General features: G+C 41.7%; 1 protein-coding gene across 6 annotated transcripts in view; it reads right to left on the reverse strand.

The window, feature by feature from the left end:
- The window catches only part of MEGF11 (multiple EGF like domains 11), a 255,429-nt gene that overhangs the window by 44,659 nt on the left and 185,659 nt on the right, over positions 1 to 25,111 (reverse strand). For all 6 annotated transcript variants that reach the window (XM_015873314.2, XM_015873318.2, XM_015873316.2 and 3 more), the window contains 4 exons: positions 24,454 to 24,628; positions 5,359 to 5,479; positions 3,777 to 3,940; positions 3,254 to 3,356 (listed from right to left, as the gene is read on the reverse strand). In XM_015873314.2, the coding sequence (XP_015728800.1) occupies positions 3,254 to 3,356; positions 3,777 to 3,940; positions 5,359 to 5,479; positions 24,454 to 24,628 (563 nt within the window). The remainder of the gene's footprint in view (positions 1 to 3,253; positions 3,357 to 3,776; positions 3,941 to 5,358; positions 5,480 to 24,453; positions 24,629 to 25,111) is intronic.

Below are 25,111 nucleotides of genomic sequence, written 5' to 3' on the forward strand. Positions count from 1 at the left end.
GGTGTGAGATCTACCTATTTGCTTCCAAAGGACTCCCAGGAAATGCTCCACCACACAGCTTTCCTGCACTTCCACTCCCTCTGAGGATTCAGAGAGTGCGAGATGTCTAATTAACCAAATGCAATTAACACTGAAGCACTCCGTTTTCAAGCATCTTCATTTTAACCTGAATGTACACAAAATAGCACCTCTCCTGCAAATGACTGGTAGCTTTAAGGTATGTGTGTGCACACATACACACAGCTGCGAGCACAAAAGGAGTGTCTATCTGAAATGCATGGCAGATCTGGAATGGAGAGACCCTTATTAATCTTTACAAAGCAATCACTCTCATCAGTCAAGACCTGATCCTGCTGGGGGCTACACTTCTCCTCTTTAACCTAGTGACAGACACGTACAAATCTTCTTTTGATTTCAAGGGAAGTATTTATATTCACTATGGTAAGCATGTGAAAGCTGGAGACCTCCCTCACTGCAAGGCCACAGCCTTATTTTTATCTGCATCTGACATTCCCTTCATGGGCAGTAAAAGTCAGCACTGTGCGCGCTTATTTTGGCACTGAGCTGATCTGCACAGCTTTGTAACCTCATAGATGGGACGTGACAATCTCTTCATCATCTTCCACTCTGCCAGGTATTCTCTGCACCCATAACCAGCTTTTCTGGGCTGTTAAACACAGAAGAGTGAGAGAGCAACGCCCTGAATAATGGACTCTGGATGAGTGGCAGTCATAACAGCAGACAAGGGTGGTAGAGCTATTAATTTGTATTGTACGTTACTCTTTTTATTCCTTTTTTTCTTCTTTTTCCAGCCTTCCTCTGTGCTCCAACTATCTATCAGTCTCCCAAGGTTTATACCAGCAACATCTTGGAAACTACTTTAAAGAAAATGGGCTCAATCTTCTCCTTGATCTACACGCAGAACACCGACATCAAGGCAAGGAGTCCCACATGTGGGATGAACATACAGAATATGCTGTTTCAGATGAAGTTTTGTGGCTATTAGGATCAGAAAGCCATGTGAGTTCTCTGTCTGGTGTGAGTGGGTAGGAAAACCTTCAGATGTTCCATGATGCTGAACTTTTCTGATCTTTTTCAGGCCATGCCTAATTAGTACCAAACTCCGAAAGCACAAATTTAAGGCTGAATTATTTATCACACCATATTTATAAAATATACTGCAAAACACATCATGGGCCAGTTCACAACAACTACAAGTAAGATTAATCTTTTACCAATGCCACTCTCCTTAATATGAAAACATAATTATCTAGCTGAAGAGTTTCTGAAATTACATACTTTCAAAGTAGCATGAGCAGAATTTATCCTTGTGTCTCGTGCTAAGCCAAGTGGAAAAAAACACTGAATGCAGAATTGACAAAACACATGTTGGCTCTGTCTGTCTATCAGCATTTGCAGTGCACACCTTACGTGGTCCTGTCAACAGCTCAGCTCCAACCTGGTCTCAAATGCTAATGTAGTATTTTCCCCCCAGAAACGTGATGCTGAGGAAGGGAGCTCCAGGACTGCAGGGATGTGCTGAAGGTCAAAGTGCTTAATTTGCAGCAAGTGGCCAGCGAGTTAATGTACATTCACCTCACCCAAAATAGAAACTGAAAGAGGCAACCATTCTTACCTTTAGTTGGAGTAATTTGTAACTGCACTTGCTGTACAATTACAGATATGCATGTGCTATGAAAGTGTGCAGTGTACATTCCAAATGCCTTTGAGAAGAAGCCACAAGTTCAGTCTGCAAAGTGTATTTTCTGCACTTTCCTCTGAGATTCTACCTACATTAAGATGTGCAATAAACCTCACACTAAACAAATAAATATATATTAATTTTCTGTACTTTTGAAAACCATTTTGCCCCTCTAAGAAACCCACAATGACTACAGGAAAACCTATCAACTGCTTTTCTGATGGTTATAAATAAAGCACAGTACAGTTTTAAAGTTTGACAGATGGATGTGATGGCAAAGAGGCTCAAAGAATGATGAATGCAGCCCCTGAGTGAAGAACACAAGCTGGGGTGGGCTGTAGTGAGCTTACACAATGGATTTTCTATTGGGCCCAAAGCCCTTTTCAGGGATACATGCTCATCATCTTTGAAAAGCAACTCTGCTGTAAAAAAAAACAAACAAATTTTTGCATTTTACTTAATTCTAAAAGGATGTTTTTTTTATTGTAAGTAAAAGCTTCATTTCATTCCTTTTGCCTCATGCTTCTAAGAGCTGGGCTGTACAGTGAGTGATGCTCTGTCCATCAGAAATGTAGGACGTGAGTTAGTCTAAGGCAGAACTGAAGGTGTAAGGTAACAGCACCCCTGATGCTGGCTGCCTGAGCCTGCCTTGCTCCATACATTCTTCCAACTTGTTTTTGTTTGAAAAACAATTAAATTTTCCAAATGAATGCTGTTAATACCAATGCATTTTGGCTGCCAGTGCAGCTGGTGGCTCTGTAGATATAGGCAAGAATATAAGCTTATTTCCCTCCAGGGACTCTCCGGAGAGCTAGGGGCAGATTAACTCATATTTTAGGCAGCTAAGTGTGAAATATTAGTTGGATCAATAACTTGTCCCCCACTGCTGTTTATGTCAGCTGTCAAAAGCTAGCAAAGAGACATGTCAGGATGGAGTCAAGTGCAGGGCTGTTTGTTTGAGCTCTGCAGCCTGGACTTTCAGACTTCACTCAAGATTTCTCGGTGCTTCTGTGCAATCAAGAGAATTCTTTATCAAACCCGCATTAATCTGCTCTCCATCGCTACCATTCTGTGCAACAGGAAGCATGGGAAAAGGGCATAGAGACAACAGTTTGTGACAAAACTGGTTTGTATGATGGAGCAGCTGTACTGGCTCTCAGCATCCAGACGGCACCTACCTGCATCTCGGGTACAACGGCCACAGGATTCATTACGGCACCAAAACCCCTGTGGAGAAGGTCATTCAAGGAGAAAAACACTGCAGGATTTCCATACAATCTGCATTCCTCCTGAGCATTCTTGGTACAGAAGGCTAACATCTGGCTCCAGGTTTGGAGCCATCCTCAACTCATTTGAATACAAATTTAATAAATGCCAATTTTTGTCACCATCGTGAGTGATTTAAATGTGGGTAAATTCAGCTGAGCTTGTCTCAATCTATTACCTACGAGTCTGAAGTCAGAAATTCATCTCTGTAACTGACGCATTAGCAATAAACAAAGCAACAAACAAACAGAAGTAATCCCAAGTTTTTAGAGTTGCTCATTTTACCTGTCCAGCCAGCAAGGCAGCAGCAGTAACCGGTGACAGGATCGCACCCATCTGCGTGGTTACAGTCACAACGTTCACTGCAATTAAGACCATATGTTCCATCCTTCCAAAAATATAAAATAAAAAAAAAAGACTCTCAGTAATCAGTTTGGTCGTGGGTTTTTTTTTTTGCTGTAAAATGTGCAAAATCATCTATCATGTCCCTCTTAATGCTGAGTCGCATCTTTTAAATTAACATACAGAGAAAACAGAACAACTCAGTGCCTAAAACTTCTATATAGAACCAAATGAGGAATCACTCTAAAAAATGATGTTCAAGAAAATGCAGATAATGCTGCAATAGCTCTGATAAAATACAGTGCAGAAGGTAATACATCGACTCGATTGCTCAAACCACAATCTGTCATTTATACATGATTTCCTACAGATATCCACAGACAAAATGAGATACGGAGCCTGCGTGATTAGAAGAGCTATGTGGACTATTTAAAAGGGGATGTGAGACCATTCTGGTTACACTTACAGGGCATGGCTGGTCACAGTAGTCCCCCTGCCAGCCAGGGGAGCACAGACAGAAGCCATCAGCTGGCCTGCAGGCTGCTCCATTTGTGCAATAACATGTCTGGTTACAGTTAAAACCCCAACTTCCACTTGAACATGGAATAGAGCAATCCACTCCTTGCCACCCTAAAGAAAGTCAGGAGAGAAAAAGATTTCAGCACGTTTTCACAGAAAAAATAATGTTTTATTTTTTTTACATAACAAGATTTAAAACTCCCCGCAAAGGTGTGGCATGCATGTTTCCCAGGCAGATCTAGTGCCTTTTTCCTACACAGCACAGAAAAAAGAGACAAGAAAGGCACCTTGCAAACTGTAGCTCTTTGATTCTAGGGCCAGTTTCCTCCTGATCTTGGTGTAAATTAAGACACCAACCATGGGGTCAAGGATTGGCCCTTTGATTATGACCTCTCAGCTTCCTCTGCCAACATCCACAGGTGGAGAAGGGCAGTGCAGGAATCTCTGTGTGGCTGTTTGCCAGGTTATTGTGTCTGATGTCTCTTCAGGAACTGCTCAGGCAGCAAAGAGAGCATAACAGTGTCTGCTGGAGACTTGCTGAATGCAGGACACTTGCCATTCGATGCTGTTTGTCTCTCACCTCGTATTTTTTGGGGAAGGCTTTTTAATATAAAGAGGCTATTACACCAAAAAAAAAAAAAAAAAAGAAAAAAAAAAAGAAAAAAAGACCAAGGCCATCATTTCTAACCATTAAGGCTCAAGTCTTAACGACCAGCCCCACAATGGCTTTCATTACACCGCAGCTGCATGTAATGGAGTTGAGCAGTAACTCATGGTTTATATGCCCTCATTAAATGGGGTTCTACAGTGATTCATTAATTCATGTTTGAAATGCCAGATTTTACTGCTGCTTGCCTCACTTCTGTTTTAGGGCTCACTCATGCCATACAGGACGGTTCACATTGGTGGGCTGGGGGAAGGCACCACTGCACATGGAACATCAGAGATGTCGTGTTATGGAGTGTGCGAGATCTTCCAAGTCACTACCAAGCACATATAGGAATTATGGATGTCTACGTGGTACAAAAATCAGTGCAGCCTACTGACAGTTCACTGGACCGAAGGAAGGGTGGGCAGGAGGCTGTTCCTTTGCCCGGCTGTGTTACTCATGGAATGGAGGAGCAAATGGGAATGCTGAGAACTGGAGAAACGGGGCAGTAAATGGATAGAGAAAGGCAAAAAAAAAAAAAAAAAAAAAAAAAGGAAGAAAAAAGGAAGAAGACACCCCAAAGCCCTATTTGGTGTTTGCTTCATATTTCCTTTAGAAAGGAGCCGTGTCCTTGCAGGCGCACTTCGTTTCATTCTGGGGTCTGCTCCTGCAGCACCGCGGTTAAGCCTGGCCCCCGTTCAGGGCTGAGACAAAACATACAGTCAGGCCCTTGTTGAGTTTTGCTCCTGGGGCAGAGCTCTGAATTACCAACAGGCACAAATAAATAGTGGAGTTACTGACTGCACAGCTGTGCCACTTTAGAAGGGGAGAAGCACTGATGCCAAATTGTAGGCGACTGTTAAATGTGAATTTTGTTTACCTTCTTTGCAAATGCACAGACCATCCACAGGGGAACACGCACCATCATTTTTGCAATTACAAACTGATGAGCAATTGGTGCCATAGGTTCCTGCCATGCAGGTAATGGTGCAGTCATCTCCCTGCAAGCCAGAAAAGAAACAGAGTCAGCTAAAGAGATCTGAATTCAGGAAATTCCCATCTCCGCACAGGGAGGCTTTCTCTTTCGAAACACTGAGCAGAGTGTTATGAGTTGATTGCTGAATCTTCAGCACTTTCAGCAGCCACTGCTGCTTCCCGTGATTATGATGCAATTAGTGCTTTGATTGACTTGGAGGAAAGGGACAAGTTTCTGGCGTTCATTCAGCAGGAGGTGTGTAAGTTACAAAAACAAACCTCCTAGAACAGATGTTGGATCATTAAGCAAAACATCACTTATGAAACACTAATCACAAAATATACAGTCTGAAACCGTGCTCTGCATTTCCTGGAAAATATATTCCAAGAACACAGTTGTTTAAAAGCTTAAGGATCTCCTGCGTGCTCATCTTCCACTGCCTGGCAGAGAGGAAAACTTACATGGCACATGGATGAGACCTTTGTGGTGCATAGCTGGTACATGTGTTTGTTTACAGCTAATTTGAATGAGATGATGACACTGGGAAGAATGCTGAACATGGTGTGATGCACATGAGAGAGAGAGGAGGCACACAGAGCATCAAATCAGTCTCTCTCCCATTTCTGCTTTAAGTGTGAGGCAAAGGAAGAAAAGGAGGATAAAAACTTACATGTTACTGAAATATAGAAAACATCAGCAGTGAACGATGGCACACTGTATGTGCTGATTGCCTCCTGTGGCCAAAAGCAGATGTACATTTCTCTACCAATGTCATTCATTTGATGGAACAAGGGAGTTAAAATGTGAGATGATCCCCTCAGTCCTCAGTACTGAGTCCCATCGACCGGCCAATGAATGTTAGCGTATGTAAGGGATTTTTACTCCATTTTCTTCAGTTTGTAGTCTTGAATTTCACAGCACAAATGAGCTGCTACATTTATTTCTCCAGTGAGTTAAACTGTAATAATTTAGTCCTATGTCAGAGAGAGCTACCCTGCTCCAAAGTTAAATAGTAACTACAGTGCAGAGTGTGACCTATATCATAGCTCAAGGGAAAAAATATTGGTCAAAATGTATTTTTGCAGGTGAGAGGCTTTGCTGTATGATAGGAGCGTCCATTTATCAGCAGATAAATGCACAAAATGTCAGCTTCCCTATGCCATGGAAGTATCTCCAGGAGCCTGTACATCACAGTATCAGACACTGAGATGGTAACAGGAAATAGGAGCACATTTCTGAGCATCACGAACTCATGTGCTTGTTGCAGCAGCTGTGCATGGCACCAGTCGGACTCTTCCTATTTTATACTAAAAACTTCAGTTTAGGGGGAAGTAAATGAAATGGTTAAAATACGGACTGCTCAGAAGTAAATCCTCCCAGCCCCTGATTTTTGAGTGAAAGCAGCGTTTGTAAAAGATGCTGTCTTTGACCTTGGTGGAGTAAAACAAGTTCCCCTGGAAAGGACTGGCTGTAAAAGGTGCCGTCTTGACAGCCAGAAAATCTGAAGCACGCTGCCCCTCATTACCCTGCCAGCATGCCTACAGAATGAGCTACAGGAACCCAGTGCGAGCAGGATGGCAGAGGGGCATTCAGCCTCCACGCCTAATCAATCCTAAGCCTTTCTCCTATGTGTGACAATTAGACAGCCAATTAGTGCCACTTAGAAAGCTGTATCTTGTGCGAATGGAACTCCCAACTCATTTCATGTACAGCATAGGACTGCTGGCACTGCTGTAATTTCTATGACAACTGACCTTACCTGGATTTGAACTGGCAATCTAGGAGTAAAGGAAAATGTCTTTGAAAAGGAGAACAGCTCAGAGTGATGCGGAGTGAACATGTTCCCTTGGGAGCCAGACTGACTGAGGGAGCAGATCTGGGCCATGGGATGCACAGAACCAGGGCTTCCAGCTGGCCAGTGGCTTCTGTGGCCGTGGGTGTCATAGCGTGGTGCAGGCAGGTACACCCTGGCCATGGGCATGGCAGATTCCCCTGTTTCTGTATGTTTACACTGCACAGAGGACACTCAGACACAGGTGAGATAATTCATCCATGCAGAAGAAATGGTTCCATATACAAGGTAAGTGTCAGGATGTTACTTGCCAACTCAAAACACCTTTGAGTTTTGGCACTTGCTTTAATATACTGTACTTTATGGACTATCTGAGGATGGTCATTCTGGCTGTCCACCTTATATGCCCTTAGCTTGCAAACAAACCTTAACAGACAACATAACTGGCTTAATGAGATTGCTGTCTCTGGGCTCAACATGTGAGACCCTTCAGAGCTGTCTGAGTGACAACTGCCAAACATACTTAACTTCTTAATTACATAAGAGGAAAATGCACTTGAACTATAGCACTGGCTCTAAGATTTTATTAATTATAAATGCACACCCTGCTATTAACATTTTGAACTTGATTTGGGAGAGTGACCTATGAAATTAAATGCATTCAGGTACCGTTAAAGATATGTAAATTCCACCTCTCTCTCACCACCTGCCCAAGTGAATAATGCTGCAGTATCTGTCTATCCAGCTGTTAATGAGTTATATATTCCATTAAAGTGATTTTAAACGTTGTGCACTGAATCTTCAATCTTGCAATATGGTACTTTATATTTCTATCCTATTTAGTAAAATTAATCAACAGCTGTGCTTCTTAAGTTGATTATTCATTTTTTTTTTTCTATTGAGATTGGGAGGTTAATGAGAGCAGTGCAATGTCTGGATGTGGTATCCATGATGGCAAGGAGAAGCTAATTCAATCAAACATATACCCCTGCAAATGTTAAAGCTATATTAAGAAATCCAGCTATAAATAACTTGATATTTCACATCTCTATTTTCCAAGGCAGAATGATCCATATGGACATCACAGACTTTCAAAAGTGCTTCATTTCTTTCAGCATTTTCCCTTATCATGTCCAGTTGTTCAAAATATATCTCCAATGTATATATGTATATATATACACACACACAATATATATATATATACAACATATTATCTCCTGATTTTGGTGACTAAATAAGACTCAATTTGAAGAAAAATTCCCCTTTACTGGGTGCTGGATGAGGGCAATTTCTAGGAAATAACCCCCCTCCTTTTATACAGCAGCATGCTCCTGCCCTGTCTGCATCCAAACCCATTGCACAGCATCTCAGCCCAACCAAAGACAGGGTATCCTTTACCTCCACACAATTGCTCAGATTATTAGGAGTGAACCTTTTCTTGTTGGAAATCCATATCTGATGGGAGTACCCTAACCTGGCAAAGATTCAGGTGGGGATCGGTGGTCCCAGGAACCCTAAAAAGTCAGCTTTAAATCAAAATGAATGGCACCAATAATGTAACTAATGCCACCTCTGTGACCTTTCATAGCTTTAAGTACTTCAGAAATATTAACACATTGATGCTGAAACTAAATGACAGACTTTTCTGGTATCAGGAGAGGTTTGGGCACACAATTCTTGTTATTGTTAATTCTCCCCTATGCATTGAGGGTTAGGTCCAAGGAACCAAACTCCATTAATAACACAGGCTGCCAGCTCAAATCCATCAGCATCAAATATTAATAGACTCATGAGGGCCAGAGCATACATCTTTCCGGATGGCAGTCAATAACATGTCTTGTTTCTGCTCAGGCAGAGGTGAAGATTTTCTTCCTCAGAAATTATTATTGTACAATATTAGTGGAGCTTAAAGACACACAGCTGCCTTAGGTGCTGGCTGTGTTAACAAGCCCTGGCCACTTCAGAAAGTGTTTCCACTGGATTAATGTTGCCCTAACAACATTATTGGTAAGGATCAGATTGCCTGTTTCTGTTAGACACACACTCCTGTTGCAAACAATGGCCAATTATCTTTAAAATTCTTTTCTGTTCCTCAGTAATAAGACTTGTATGTACTCCTGTACGTTTTGGATCAGGCCTTTAAACCCTTGAAATGCATTATAAAAGGAAAAGGATGGCATTTCAGGCTGTAAGAGGAGTTAATAATCCAACAGTGGTCTACAGCACCCAGCAAAGCCTGCAGCCATACCTGGTCCCTCGGAAAGTTTGACTCTTTAAGGACATTAAATTAAGAATTTCAGAAGTAGCTGCAATCTACAGGAATAAATTTGCCTTGCAGGGCTAAAAGCTGAAGTCAGAGGCAAAACAGAAAATCAATTTTTCAAGGCCTCTGCAATGCAGAAGACTAACAGGACTGCTATTGAACTTGGCGTCAAGTTTGCATGATAAAGACCTCTGCGACAGGTTGGGCTGAGCGTTCTTAAAGTTTAATCTGCAGAGGTGCTGCCAGCCCTCAGCATCTGTGCAGATTATTAGAGGGGGCTGGCAACAGCAAAGGGCAACAGTGGAACTTCTGGTAAACTGGAAAGGGACCACACCTGATCTGAGGTGTTTAATGTGGTATCTGACCTGCTCTCCCACTCGCCTTGCTCTGTGCCAGGTGAATTAGCACTGCCACCTGCAGCAGGGTGAGCTCTGTGCCTGCAGCTCGCAGTGGTGGAATGGAAAGAGCATGGGGCACAGCGGTATGTATGCACCCGTAAACAGATCAGAGAGGAAAACGATGCAGGTGCTGTTTGTACCTGATGTCTGTGTGTCCTGATAAGCTGATCGGTATGGACTCAGTACATGAAAGTACACATTTGTATGTACACACGGAACGTGGCACACCGATGTGCTGGTACAGTGTCTGTGCACTGGTGCAGTTCACAGATACATTTCTGTGTATTTACTTATTTAATTGTGACATTTACCATTAACCCAACATAACTCCACAAACATTCCCTCAAGGTAAACATATGGTATCCAGCAGCACAAACTGGCAGAACAAACTAATTTCCCTAATGGTGTTCCAAAGCAAATGAACATGTTCATCATAAGCATATCAGCAGCAGTAGGAAACTTTGTACCTTTACTGGTCTTCTCCTCTACCCTCAGCTCAAGCAATTTATTCATGACCTTACTACAGAGCATCTTTAGTTTTCCAGACATAATGATGTCCTCTGGCAGAATTCCTTTCCCCTCTGGGTGTTACTAATTACTCCCTGCAGATGCTATTATTGGTGCTAACAATATAATGCAGCAAAAAGTTTGGGGAGGGATCTTGTGCCCTGTACAAGCCAGGCTTTCAGTTTGCAGGTAATCAGCGTTACTAAGAACTGACAAATGTTCCTTTGCCCATTTCGTAACATTATATGATGTAGCGGCACTAAAATGGCACAATGAAACCACCGATGACCTTATTCAGTCTCCTTTTCCCTTCTCCCTTTTTATGGAAGAAGACAGAGTAAAGTAGAAAGGGAAGGAGCTTTTCTTGTGTTCAAAAAGTGACATTTTAAGTCACAAGCTCATGACTCATCCAAAGACCCTCTGCAGTCCTCAATGCTGAAATACTAAATTAAATCATTAAATATTTCCAATAGTCAACAGCAAAACTTTTCCCAGTCTGCACTTTGGTGGCATCCCAGCCCTCTGCGGGTACCATAAAACTTGGGATGTGTCAGGAAGGCAAAGCAGAGCCACCTTTGGCTGTGGGAAGAACTTACAGCTTTTCTTCCTAAAATCTTCCAGTGATTTACAAACATTTCTACAAATGGATGTCAGCATTTTATTTCACCTCGGAATTTGTGCTAATATGGTAATGAACACAGTAAATTTCACAGTAAATGCCAAGTTCAGAATTAGTCATGCTGATAATAACTCTTAAATTTGGTGTTTGATCAGACGTATCCAGCAAAACACGCACACGAGAAATGCTGGCTATATAGATTAGTAACTAAAAGTATTACGAATGTTTTATTCGACAGTATTAAAAAGAGAAATAAAATAAAATGCATTTTCAATCTTGCTAAGAAACACACAGAGAGCTGACATGCATACGTGCACAAATCCAGCAGATCTGAACCCAAGGTGCCAACTCCATGTCATTGGATGTGGCCAAAGCCTTTGTTCCACTGCACAGGCTGTGAGGGGAGCACAGATTACCTCAAAGGCAGCTGGGATTTGTTACTTCCCGATTTTTCTTTGCACAAAATACGGCTGAATTTGGCGGATTCCTATTTTGCAAACCCAAGAGTGTGTGCCATGGGCTTGATTCTACCACAGGTTGCTACTCTCATAACACTTACTACTAAAAAAATACCTGAGCCAGATTCTCCTTTCTGGGCTCCTAAGCCTGGTGCTCCCCCATTGTTGTTCTTCTGTTTTCCACTGCACAGCCCCAAAATTGAGCCAGGGTTCAATAATGGTAAACTGGGGTTATTTCTGCTTCAAAAATAAAGATTACCTCATCTTCCCAGGGCTGTGTGTATTTCTGAGCAACAGCTGCTATCCTGCTGCCCAGAAGGGAACACTCACCACAAGGAGCAGGCACCTGGGAAACCCTTGGACACAGCTTAGAAAAGGCTGTGATTGGGATTTAGACACCCGGAGAATAATTTGTACCCATCAAGACTAGAGAATTTGTGAAGCCTTTCAGCACAGGCACCATGTCTGCATGTGCAGAACTGGAATGCATCATGGAATCATGACAAGACCACTAAGATCACCAAGTCCAACCACTGATCCATCCCCATCGCACCCTTACAGGCATAAGAGGGCTTTTCCCTGCATGATCTACTTGCAGTAAACCCACATGGAAAAACTACCATGCTGTGTGTACTGGGTGGGTCTCATCGTGTGAGGGGGAGGGAGCACAGAACCCCACCGCCCACCTCCTCCAGCATCTCAGCTCCCCATGCTTTTATACCCAAAAGGAACCATGCCCTGCACAGTGAAATTGCTATAACACAGAACTACTCTGTAAGAACAAAGGCAGCAAATCCCACTTTCATGAGGGTTTGGGTTTTTTGTTTTGTTTTTTTTTGGTTCCATGAAATGAAGTAAAAACAAATGGAAATAAAACTTTCATTTAAAAAATGGATTTTTCCATACTAAACAGCGAGCCTGAGCTGGATTTCTGTCAGTGAGCACCGTAATCCCCCTCAGCACAAGGGAACAGTTTTCTAGTTCGCACTATAAATACGCCCAATATCAGCCAGTTATCTGCAATTAAAATTATCCATTCCTGCTGTTCGAGCCACCTAAATACAGGCATTAAAATAAGAAAGAGACTTCAATAAAGAGAGCAGGAAGACCCCCACTCTGTAAATCAGTGTAACACTTGCTGGCAAAAAGAAATCGAGACCAACTTTACAGCACTTGAATATCTGCCTGGCTCAGTACTTAGACCTTAACTGCAGAGCACTTCAGTGGCAGCGAGGCAATGAATGCAGCCTCATATAATTAAATGTATTCACAAGGAAAGTAGTGTGGAGAGTAAAAAAGATGATCATCAACCTCTGAACAAGGTTTTTTAATACAGTCAGCACTTTTCACCTAATAAAATATCACAAAACACATTTATCCATGAGGGACCTCTCCAAAAATAGAAGATTGGATTTGGACTGGGTGAAACAACTCCTACATCATTTCCTTGGGACATTTCGCCTGGTGAGATGGTGATATACCTGAGAGGACAGCCTCCCCCAGGCAGTCTGTAATGGAGTACAAGCAATAGAGCCATGCAGAGGACAAAAAACACAGTTGAGGCTAAATCAGATGGGTGCACAGAGCTCGGGCAGCCACAGCAGCTGGCTGTGTGAGGGCAAAGTGCTAAAACAACTCCTAATTCTGTTCAAGAGGAGCCAGGGAGATTGTTTATGGAACAGGTATTTCAGGGAGAAATGAAAGCATCTATAATACATGGGTTTAGGTTGAGTTAATGGGAAGATATATTATCAAGGCAGGTCAATCATGTCTGTACTGGGAGGATTACTACTATACATTATGGGGCCAGCTGGATAACCAGGTCCTGTGATAGTTAAAGCAATTTAAATCTGGAATAGGTCCATTTTAGATTTACTCAGGTGAGGCAGGATATTTTAAACTTAGCTCTGGGGAAGATATATGGAATCAAACATCTGCGGGGCTCATTGCTGCTACCATAATCAACTTTAATCAGCTGCCATTCTAAAATGCTCCAAAAAACATGGGCACATCATTAAATATCCCAAAAGGGATGACCTGGGCATAATGTGCATTATTTCAAGTTGGTGGAAAATATGAAAATGCCTGAGAAACATATACTAGATGTGCTCTTTATGGCGTACTCCACAAACTACTTGTGTCCAAGCTGTGGGACAGAACCAGCCCCTCAATACTACAGCTATAGGCAGAAAAAACCTGTTTTCTTCTGCATCTGAAAGATGGAGAAACCTGGGTAAAGGGACAGCTCTGACCTGATGCTGCCACTGTAGACCCTGCTAGAGAGGAACAACAGCTCATTTGCTCCTGTTCAGTGAAGGAGCCACAACAAGGCAGCTCAGATCCCCTCATATCACCAGTTAAGGCCAACCACCTGACAAGATTCTGACACGTGTAGTTCCATCATTTTCTTTCCCAGATGTGGGCAGAACAGATCAGTCTGGAGGCTGATCTGACTGTACAGTGGGCAACACAGCCATTTCAAAATATGGAGAGGCACTTCAGTGCAGTTCAAAGCTGGCTCATTCTGTGCCAGTTGTTCTATGGGAGTACCCTTGTCTGGAAATCAGTGATGGTTCCTGCTCTGTCTGAGTGGCATCGTCCAAGATCTGCCCTGTCGAATGACTGTGGCCTCCTGACATTTTTTGCAATAGTCAGTTTGGCTCTGGCTGACAAGTCTGAACAGCTCTGCAGAAAGGACATTAGCAAAAACAGGGAATAAAAGTTACCATTTATACTTTCAGCTTATATGACATCCTCTGGCAAGAAGATCCACAGTTTAATTATAAATACAAAGGAGAAAAATTATGTTTATTTGTTTGCTTCAAACCACTGCCTGGTTTTAATTGGGAAGCTTCTTATATAGTGATAAATGGCAAACAGGCATTCCTTCTTCCTTCTCCCTGTGATGTAAGGGACCTCTCACATATCTACCCTTGGTGACCCCTTTTCTAAGCAAAATCATCCCNATTCTCATTTTATGGGAGCCATTTCACAATTTAATTACACATTCTGTGAAAAGCACTATCTTTGTGTTCAAACCTGCTGTGCAATCATTTAATTGGTTGCCCCTTGTTCCCGTGTTATTAGAAATAGTAAATAATCATTCCTTGCTCGTGTTCTATGCACCATCCAGAGTTCCACAGATCTCTATCACATCAGGCCTCAGCCATCTGTTTTCTGAGCCCAGTTCTAGTTTATCAAGTCACAATTTGTATAGAAGCTATTCCATATAAAAGATGATCTTTGTCACCATTTGCTACTTCCATTACATCCTCTATAAGCAGCAATCAGACAAGCTGCATGCAGTCATTTCAGATTTAGATATATTATGGATTTATACAATAGCACAAAAAATGCTTTTTCTCTCCTGTTTTGTTCCCTTCCTGATCATTCCAACTATTCTGTCTGGTGCTCTGTGTTGGTTGGTTTGTTGACTGGTGATGAGCACTGATTTGAGTTATCCAGAAAACGATGCACTGTGGTTACCTGATCTTTTTCCCTGAGTGGCAGCAATTAAATCAGGTTTTCACTTTTGGTGTATTTACTTAAAATTTCTTCCCCCTTGTTTACTACTTTGTGGTTCTGAACACCAACTTTTACCTTACCCAGTTGTTCAGTAGCACCAATCTATCCTGCAGATTTACCATTAGAGTTTGGCTATCCCAACAATTCAGCACTATTTGCAAACTTTCTTTTCTAATTCTTCTATAGCTGTACTGCAACAGCAATGTCCAAGCACAGCCTTACATGTAAACTCCCATCCCACACACGCTGCCTGAACCATTCAGTGTGATCACTGGCTGAGATCTGCATCTTTCTGCAGCAAAAGCTGCTAAAGTTCAGCACATCAGTGCATGCCTGAGCTCCTGTCCACATAGACTGGATGGACCGAATCCAGGAGGAGTTAAATGTGCTGCACGCAGCAGCTATCCTCAGCTGCTCTCTGGCTAAGGGCACTGAAGTGACAGAAGCAGTGCTGCGGGTGGTGAACATGGGCTGATGATGTTGACACCCACAGCTGACATGGGCTCTAAGCTGCATCATCCACATGTGGAAGGACCAAAGCAAAAAAAAAGGAAACCATCTACATACGTGGAAAAGATGCTTTATGGCAAGAAATGAATAACACTCCTTGTCAACTTTAAGCTAATTAGGTTTGTGATACAGCTTTTGAAAAGCTGGTAAATAAACCTGGCAATCACAGACAAGCAGATGAACAGATGTCCTCTTCACACTTTCACACATTTCCTAAAACCAAAAACCAAATGCAAGAGGCCGATATCTGTCAGAAGTTCAGCTGCTCTTTGGCATAAAAAGCACAACCGGATTTTCCACTTATACATGTCTGATCTTAGAGGATAAAACTTCACTCATCCTCCCGCAGTGTAGTTAGACAGAAAATAAAATGCAAAGCAAACCAGTGACTTAAATCCTATACTTAGGTGGCTTTAATAAAGTTTGTTTGCAATTTGAACTACCAAGAGAATCAGCTACCAGCATTTCTATGCATAGATCCACAAATAGCATGGATAAGGCGATATACATTTATAAGCTTAATAGATGGAAGGAGACACCTCTATTGGCAAGCAGTTTATTCCTCTGCAAAATTCAGATCAAATGACTCAGTCTGAACAGGGTACTGAGCTCCAGTGACAATGAATGAGGCTACAGAAACAGAAATGCAATTTGACACAGCCACATTGCCAATTAAGGATAAAATACAGGAAATATGTCAGCTAATAACAAAGACAGAGACATTCCGGGTTTCTACACGAAGCTGCTTCCTTTGGACCCACTTATGAAAACTTTGGAATTATTCAGGTAAATAAAACTGCAGCAGAGCTCAGAAGTAAAAGTAAATATAAGAAGAAAGTGGAAGAGACCTGGGACTTGTTTACAGTTCTTATCAAATTATACACACTGTGTGTAACTGAATCAGTTCTCATTAGCAGAGGCAGTCACTGAGACAAATTCCACCCTTGTATATCTAGGACAATCCTATTGGAACTAGCAGCAGTGTTCAGGTAAACTTGGGCTGACAAAGGAGAATTCACAGACAATTTCTGGAGCTTACACACTGATAAGAGAGAGTGAGCAAAATGAAATGGAAGCAGTTCATAAAATGACCTCAAAAGAATCCACTGATTTCAAAGAAAGGGATGCAGTTTCCACAACTGAAGGAGACCCACTGTGCCTTGTGCCTGCAGTGACCTCGCTAAATACACCAGTACAATGGTTCAGCATACAACAAATGCCCTGAAGTGCAAGAAGACCCCTCCCTATGGCTCATGCAGCCAGCTGCTCACATGGCTGCTGTTACGGTTTAGGAAAACGCAGGCTTCTAAATGCTGCGGCTGCCACTGCTCCAGCAGAAATGTCTAATTGGTCAATAGGAGCTCCGGGGGGAGAATGCCAGCAAGCCTAATAGACAGCAAGCACCTGGTTCATTGATATAAAAATCAATAGGGGAGCGGCTTACTCTGAAAGCATGGGAATACACAGGAGGTCTCCCCATAATGACCTTCCCTGTTGGGTTCTGAGTGTAGGATATCTTCTCGTACAGCAGAGCCAGAAGAATCCATTTGTCAGCCGCTATTGAAATATTGGGTTTAGCCCACAACCAGTTCCACCACATTGTGGTGCTGCTCATTGTTTCCCAGCCCACATGCAGCAGGGCCATCTCAGCGGCGGACTGACTTTCCAGAAAGGCACCTGCCATTTCACAAAGATGCAGTACAATCTGGGCTGAATGTGGTGCTTATGAAGGGCGCCATTGTGAAATCTCAAAGCACCCGCACTTTGTCCCCTAGAAAAAGTCCTACGGGGGATTTTGAAATGGATCACGCAGTTGTGCCACTGAGCCTGACCTGAAGCAATGGTTTGTGAAGGTAAAATGGTAAAACGGCTCAGACTGCCAGCAAATTTGCCAGTCACTGCTGATAGAAATGGGGTTTGTGATGTACATACTTATCCACGGGGAGCTGGATTGAGACCAAAGTCATTTCATGCAGGCCGCTGCACAGCCAAGAGAAGATAATTTTCAATCTGTACTGACCTGGCCTGGATCAGACCTCGTACCCGAGGGATGCAAAACCCTATAGCCTGTTTTTATTCCCCGTGGTCTACAAAAATAAAAGTACAGCTATTTTATGGACATAAATACATACTGCTGTATGCATACAGAAACAGGTGGGACAACTCAGACGTCATCAACAAAAAGGGGTACACAAATTTCAGATAGGTGCAAGTGATTCCTGACCATCTATATTCATGTGAGGAATGAACCAAAACACGGGGCACGCGATGTTTTGATGTATGCTAATAAACACAGAGCTTCCAGCTGCAGCACAGCTGATAGAGAAAAACCTTCCCTACAACTAGATAGATAGTGAGAGGTCTTTCGTTTCAAGAAAAAAAAAATTCCAGCTCACCCTTAATTAGGCTGAATGGAGCACAAATGTTTTTTGCTGCCTGCTTTAGATCTGCTACTTGTTCCACAGCCACTTGTGAAGTTTTCTGTAAGCTTTAAAAATTATCAGATGAGTTTTCAGACTTTTCTTCTTCTAAAAAGGCCAACAAGCAGATGCACGTTGCAAAGAGGATATATTCCAAAAAGACTGGAACCAAGAAGGAGTCCGAGCACTCTGCCATAGTCAGTATAGGGTTTTTTTTAACAGCATTTTTGTCTTCAGACACTTTTCAAGCACCTCAATAAATACCATTTTTAGCTCAACCCAACATGGTTTTCCAGGGCACAGTTTTATCCTCCATTTTTTAACAGAATTTGATGTTATACCCTGCCTTAATATTCAGTCTTTGCTCAGGCAAATTCCATTCCTTCTTAGGGAATATGATGCACAGTATCTTTAACCTCATTATGCAGGGAGGGGATTGTGTTAATTTGGTGTCCATAAGTTCACCTGAGCAGCCTTTGCTAGCTAATGTGTCACAGGGGACAGAGACGGGTTACTGTAGCAGGAGAAGAAAAGCCAGAGGACTAAGCACATCAATCTGTGGAAACCAAGGCTTTCTTTTTTAGTTCTGCTTCATATAGGAAAACTTGTGTCATTTTTAATTACTAATTATCTCACTCCAAATTACAACCCACGCTCAAACCCACCTGCACAGTATGGATGCCTTTTCCCATACCCACTGCCAGTACAACTAGACATTCTCAATGGCTGTGAAACATTGGATTCTGAATAAAATAGGAAACCAGTGAGAAGAAAATGCATCTTCCCGGTGTGAACAGGTAATTCATGAAATGAGACTGGGCAAACTATTTTTGTTGCCTGTGATACTCCAGCTAATTGGACAACTGCTGTGCCAGAAAACCTTTTTCCCCTCCTACAGCAAGTAAAATTTATACTGGTGATTGGTAACAAGAACATCTTGATAAAATGGCTGAATTTATTTTATACCTATAAATGAAAAGAGCTCTTAACAAAGGGGGGTAACTGATATGCTCGGTAAATCAAGGATAAAAGGACACAGGTTCTATTGAAGATTTTTTCCCCTCGTCTTTTCTTTTTAAACCCTTTTGATGAGGTGCCCTGTCGCTCAGCAATGAGCTTCCACTGAAGTACATTTGGAATTATCTCAAAGAGAAACAGATCATTTAAATGAGTTAAAGCCCCCCAAACAGATTCACTATCTCCAACCTTGGGCTCACTTCTTTATGTGAAGAATTTAGTGAAATTTATAATATAACTTTATTATTGAACCGGTGACTTACAAGAGAAAGAAGCCTCGTTCATTTTTCCTGCTTCCTTCTGAAGTGGTGAGGGATGATACATTTAAAATAAAGAAGAGAGGGAATATTCTGATAAAGTTGTTTTTATCACCTTGAGTGTTTAGAAAACACCCACAGCCATTGATTCTTTAAATTCCTTCAGACCTACCTGAGACTTTGGTCCTTCAGGGAAAATTCAACCGAAGATAAGATAAGGTGCTCCATTCTATTTATTCTTTTTTATTATTATTATTCTTTTAGGCAACAGAGAGAATTTTAAAGGTGTAGGACCAGAGAGCAGGTTAAGTTTTTTTTTAATATAGGACAGACTGTTTCTTCTCTCCTGTATGCATTCTTCAAGGAACAAGAGACATCCCAGAAGGAAGCCAGTCATGGCTGGAATACTCAACAGTCTGTACCTTTAAGTTCCCTGTGACCTCCATAGGTGAAACAAAACTAAAATCTTCCTCATGTCTATGGAAAGCCAATTGGTCAGTTTACTCACTGGGTAGGCATGGGGCAGAATTAGACTGGTCTGAGACTGCATGTACTTGTACTGTCTGAGGGATAATATCTTAGAAAGTTTGCCATTCATTTGCCATGCATTTGAATGGGTTTATAGCAATGCAATATATGCCTATTTTTACTGAGTATTTGAGCAGTTGTTCATGGTTAAGTTACAGAGGCTGACCCTCAGTCCAATATGCAGGCGTGCCTGTTGGAAGTAATTTGTACTCCTGTGGCAGGGAAAGTATTACACTGAGGAACTCTGACACATAGGCAAAATTTGTATTTATAGACTCAAATTAAGCCTGTGTTTCAGTCTTTGAGTGTACAGATTCTCACTGAGCTCAGCGAGGATATATATACATAAGCACTTACATAAGGATATATTTGAAAGGCAATTTTGATGCAATGTCAACAAAAGATGCAAATGACAAGAGATGTACAGAATTGGGATTCATCTTGGGAAGTTTTAAGGAATCTGAGTGACATTCCAAAAGCTAAAAATCCAGTAAGTTTTTCTCTTTCCTGTACTTTCCATCCCTTCCTGCACCAGAGATACAGGAATCAGCTTTCATGGGATCTACCAATACAGTCAAGGAATAGAAAAATGTCAGAATGAATTCTTTCATTTCAGTGATGAAGTGCTGGTAGCTTTGCTTGCCAGCACACAGGGTTCAATAAAAGCAGACAGGTCTTCAAAAACTAGCAGCATAAATAGATGAACTCTTTAAAGTAATACCAGTTCTGTCATCCAGGTGTGAAATATAGACCTAAGTGCCCGTCAAAGTAAAGCTGACCACACATTCCACAGATAAGTGTTAAAGTTTTCTTAGTGTCCTGGGCTGAGAAATGTTTTAACTTCATATCTCCCTGCCACAATAGAATGAAAGCATTTGAAGCTAAACACATTTTTCAAAGGAAGAAAACAAAGCATCCATAAAGAAAAAAAAGGCAAATCATAGAATGAGGTCTCTCGATAGCTCCCATTTCCAACAAAGCTGAAATTAGCTGTGCAATGGAGAAGGTGAACCTAGATGTATTTCAATAGCACCTATAATGATTTTCAATAGCATCTATAATGATTTCAGTAGCTAGAAAGCTGATAGGTATGTGCAGGGGGTTGGCTGCGAGACCGAGGGTCAGGATTCCTGTGGTCTCCTGTCATACTTAATTCATATTTTCTGGCCTTCTTCAACATATTTATTGAATTACGGAAATAAAATTCAATGAACCAAAAAACAAAAGAAGAGAGGACAAGCCAAGTCCTGATTTCTTTTGCATTCTTACAGTACAACAGAATTCAGCGGACTTGTAAAAGAGCATCTGAGATCAGAATTTGGAAGGAGGGGGAGGTGCAAGTTGGCGTAACCCCTCTAACCGCCCCCATAATTGCATCCCAGGAATTTATTGCAAGGAGTGACTGTTTGTGTGTAGGAGAGAGGATCCAATTTCCACCTGTCCAGAATTTCCCTGTCTGCTTTTTAAGGGTAATCTTTGAGTCGTCCCTGTGTGTGTTTTATCAGATTCCTTTTTGAGATGGCAGCAGAATGGCTTTTCAAAACCACTTTTCAGAAAAGCATTACTGGCAATTCATCACATGAGTACTAAGAGGAAATCCTCAAATGTTTAAAACCTACAAGTTTCGGGGAAGTGCCCTATTGGCCCTATTGGTACTCTCAGCATGATGATTCCCTGCAATCATCTTAACTAAAGAGACACAACCCCTTAACCTCACAGTACAAGTGAGATGCAGTAAGTACAGTCTTTGCAACAGCATGGACTGCTCTGTCAGAGCATATGAGGAGTAGCTCCAGGTGCACTCTAAGATTTTGGGAAAGATTTTGTTGCATCTCCTTTGCTCCTGTTATCTTAGTCTCATTGTTATGTTTTATACAAGTTTGGATGGTGAGTCTGACCCAATATATTCATCAAGAAAAAAAAGAAAACATAAAAGGTTTTGAGATTCTATCCAAAACTGCAAGCTCACCAATATTTAGCTTTGGCATTTGAATTTTTGGAAATGTCAAAGCTAATAAATAATGTATTCTTTTCTGAGCTACAATGTACCTTTTCATTTTAAAACTTGAATCTGCTTAGCTTCCAAAAAATTAGATGCTCTGCACACGTACATTTCAACCTATGGGATGGCCGCTTTTCCACTTAATACATTTAATAAAGGTGACCAGATGCTTTGTGTTTTTCATGGCTTGTTCTGCATCCCAACAAAATGTCCCTGTTTTGGCTGTGATTGCAGATGATTCATTCTGAAACCCAGCCCAGCTGCCCTGACACAACGGAGGCAGGGCACTGTTAAAAGACAAGCCATCTGTGCAAGACAAGTGGGCTGGAGGAGTGCTTTGTCAGGAGGAGACTGTAATTTCTTGGTCACTTTGTTTTCTAGCCATCCAGTATCCCCAAAGTCCTATGGGTCCAATCCCTATGCCTTTGCAATTCTATTTTGCAATTGCATCCTACATTCTATTATGTCCTCTTCCTTCTCCCTTACTAAAAAACACATCACCCTGCTCTGCTTCAGAAGCTCCCGTGTTTCTATGAAATGTAAGATGCTGATCTCACTTTATGCTTTCCAAACATATGTCAAGATTTTTGACCCTGTATCTGCATCGGCCAAGCATCATGCTTTAAAAAGCAAGAGGGATTCATCTGGGGCTTTTCTGAATAATTAGCTCTGCCCAGTTCTGCATTAGCATCACTCTATTGTCAGTGCTGCCAAAAGAGACATTCTGCATTCAAGAACAAACACTGCATTTGCTTGCAGGCTAGCTGAATTCAAGGACAAAATTCTACCCACAGGCAGAGCTCCCCACTGCCTCAGCAAGAGTCAGGCATATAGACTTGAAGGCAAAGCTCAGTCTCGAGCATGTCACAGAGATAAAGCACTTCAAGCCTGGAGTGGGTGCTGACCCCATGGCACCTTTCCCACCTTCCCTGCGCTGGGCAGCAGCGCTGACGCCTTTCCCTGCCCACGCGACAAGCAGTGCAGCACAGCACGGCCGTTCTGGGGCAGGAAGGAAAGGTTCCTGTCAACTCTTCTTTACAGCCTGTGTTCCCCAGCATCTGAAAGAACTATTGCAACTCAAGTCATCTGGCATGCATACAAATGACAAATATGCTTCAGAGGCAATAAATTAGCAATTTCAAGGCTTTACTTCCCCTCATGGACTAATTGCCAGAGATTATAGTATATTATGTGAGAGCAATGATACTAATGCCTAAATATGCTTCAGTGATTATAGAGCTATCCTCAATAACCAAGCTGTTTAAATGTCAATGCAAGAAAGCTCTTTATTATGAGATTAAATATTATTTTGAAGCAATGCAATAGGAGCTTCCTTCCCAGGCTTCATGGCTGCAGTAACACTGTCTTGGAGCTGCATATACTGGACAAACAGTGTGGGTTTTTTTACATGTATCCAGTAAAGGATCCCAACATATTCTTGTGCTGCATATTGCGCACAGCATTTCTGATAAGGAAGAGGATATTGGTATCATTTTATTTTGCATTTGTTACTTACATGCTGCAGCCTCCATCCATTTCTCTATATTAATACATGTGTGTACCACTGGTGTATAGACAAGATAAATTCTTGTTTTCTATCAGAGTAAACAAGTGGGGAATCAAACCTCAAAGCTCTTTTATTCCTCTTTTTTCTTTTTTGTTTTTGGTATTTAAATAGTATTGCTGTCTTGCATAGTTTTGACAGTCCTACCCCTTGTGTCTAAATAAGTCCATTTATACCCAACACTGAGAGAACCCCTGGATGGAAACTCCAATATTCAGATTCAGATTTTGACAAGGAACAGAGAATAAAAGCGACTCTAAGCCACAACTCATATAAAAGTAAGGACACAAAATAGAGAAAGACAGCTTCTAGTGAAGTTGTGGCAGAATTCTGTCCTGAAAATAACTTTTTCCTTTAGGAAGCACTGTTTCTTAAAGATAGCCAGCAGATCTGCTCCATGGCACATTCCTGAAGTAAAGTCAAAGAAGAGGTTCATATGTGAATGTAGAGTTGTGTATGCTCTGACCAAGGTGTTTACTAGCAAGAATTGTATTAGCCCAGCTACTGCAGTACTGGACACCTGGATCCACATCCTACTACTCCGTATTAAACCTGGAAATCACTAATTTGGAATTCTATTCTATCCCTCAGGATACCTTCCTTCTGTTGTTTGATCGTGGCTGATTTCTTCAGCCATTTTATATCTCGTCTATAAAATATAATGATTGTTTACCACAGAGTGTCTGAAGCTCCTTCTGATGCTCAGGTAAAAGACACCTGCCATGTATATTCAGAAAAGACATAAATTGCTCTTTCATTTGTAACATTAAAAAAAAAATCTTCATCTATTAAAATCACAGTGTGACTGACAAGGAACATGCTGAAAGGCCAACAGAATTCTTTTGCTGCTCTTCTAGGCAGACAATAATCTGACATCTTTTTTGTTATATCTTGACTTGGAATGTAAGATAGGAAACCACATCTCTGTGCTTACAAGAGTAACAAACTTAAAATACTGATGTTAAATAAATATCCAGAAGTTATGTTGACAGTGCTCAAAGGAGTGTCATTATGTGGACTTAAAATAGAAAGGGGAAAAGTAACTTGTGTTTGGCCACTTTTTGAGTAAATATTATTTGAAATGAGATTAAAATCTTTACTTTTCTGCAGGTGTCCCATTACTCCCAGCTCTCACTTACCATGTATCCTGGTGCACACGTACACTTCCCGGTGATGCTGTCGCAATCTGCACCATTCTCACAGGAGCAGGTCAGCTGGCAGCCTTCACCGTAGTACCCGGGGGGACACGTCTCATTGCAGTACAGCCCAGCCCAGCCAGCTTTGCAGCTACATTCTCCGGACAATGGATGGCAACTAACAAAGACAGGCAGACATTAGTGAGGTGTGAATGCAGAAGGAGAAAAAAAAAAAACTGTCTATAAACTGTAGGTCCATCTCAGTAGAACATTTAAAGTGCAACGACAGCAAGAGTCTCACCAAGAGCAGAGCAAACCTGAGAACTGCTCAGGATGGTAAACATAAGCAGCTGTACAAATCAGGAAATGCAGTTGCAGAATATGGTGCTTGGAAGGGAAATGTGGCCCTTGGAAAAATACTTTTACAGCTACAGTGAACAGAACTGATCACTACCTGCTCCTGAGCAAGAATTTATTCAGGGCAGGAGTCAACAGGAGCCCTGGGACCAAACATCAGCTGTGCAGGGAAAGAGTCAGGTTCCTTTATATGGTGAATAATGAGCACTGCTGCCCACCATGAATCCTCTGGCTTCCACTTCCACTCAGACAATTCCACACTTGTGACAGCTCACAGACAGAGGAATAGAAACAAAATTCACGA

The sequence above is a fragment of the Coturnix japonica genome, chromosome 10 (genome assembly GCF_001577835.2).
Source record: "Coturnix japonica isolate 7356 chromosome 10, Coturnix japonica 2.1, whole genome shotgun sequence".
Lineage (NCBI taxonomy): Eukaryota > Metazoa > Chordata > Aves > Galliformes > Phasianidae > Coturnix > Coturnix japonica.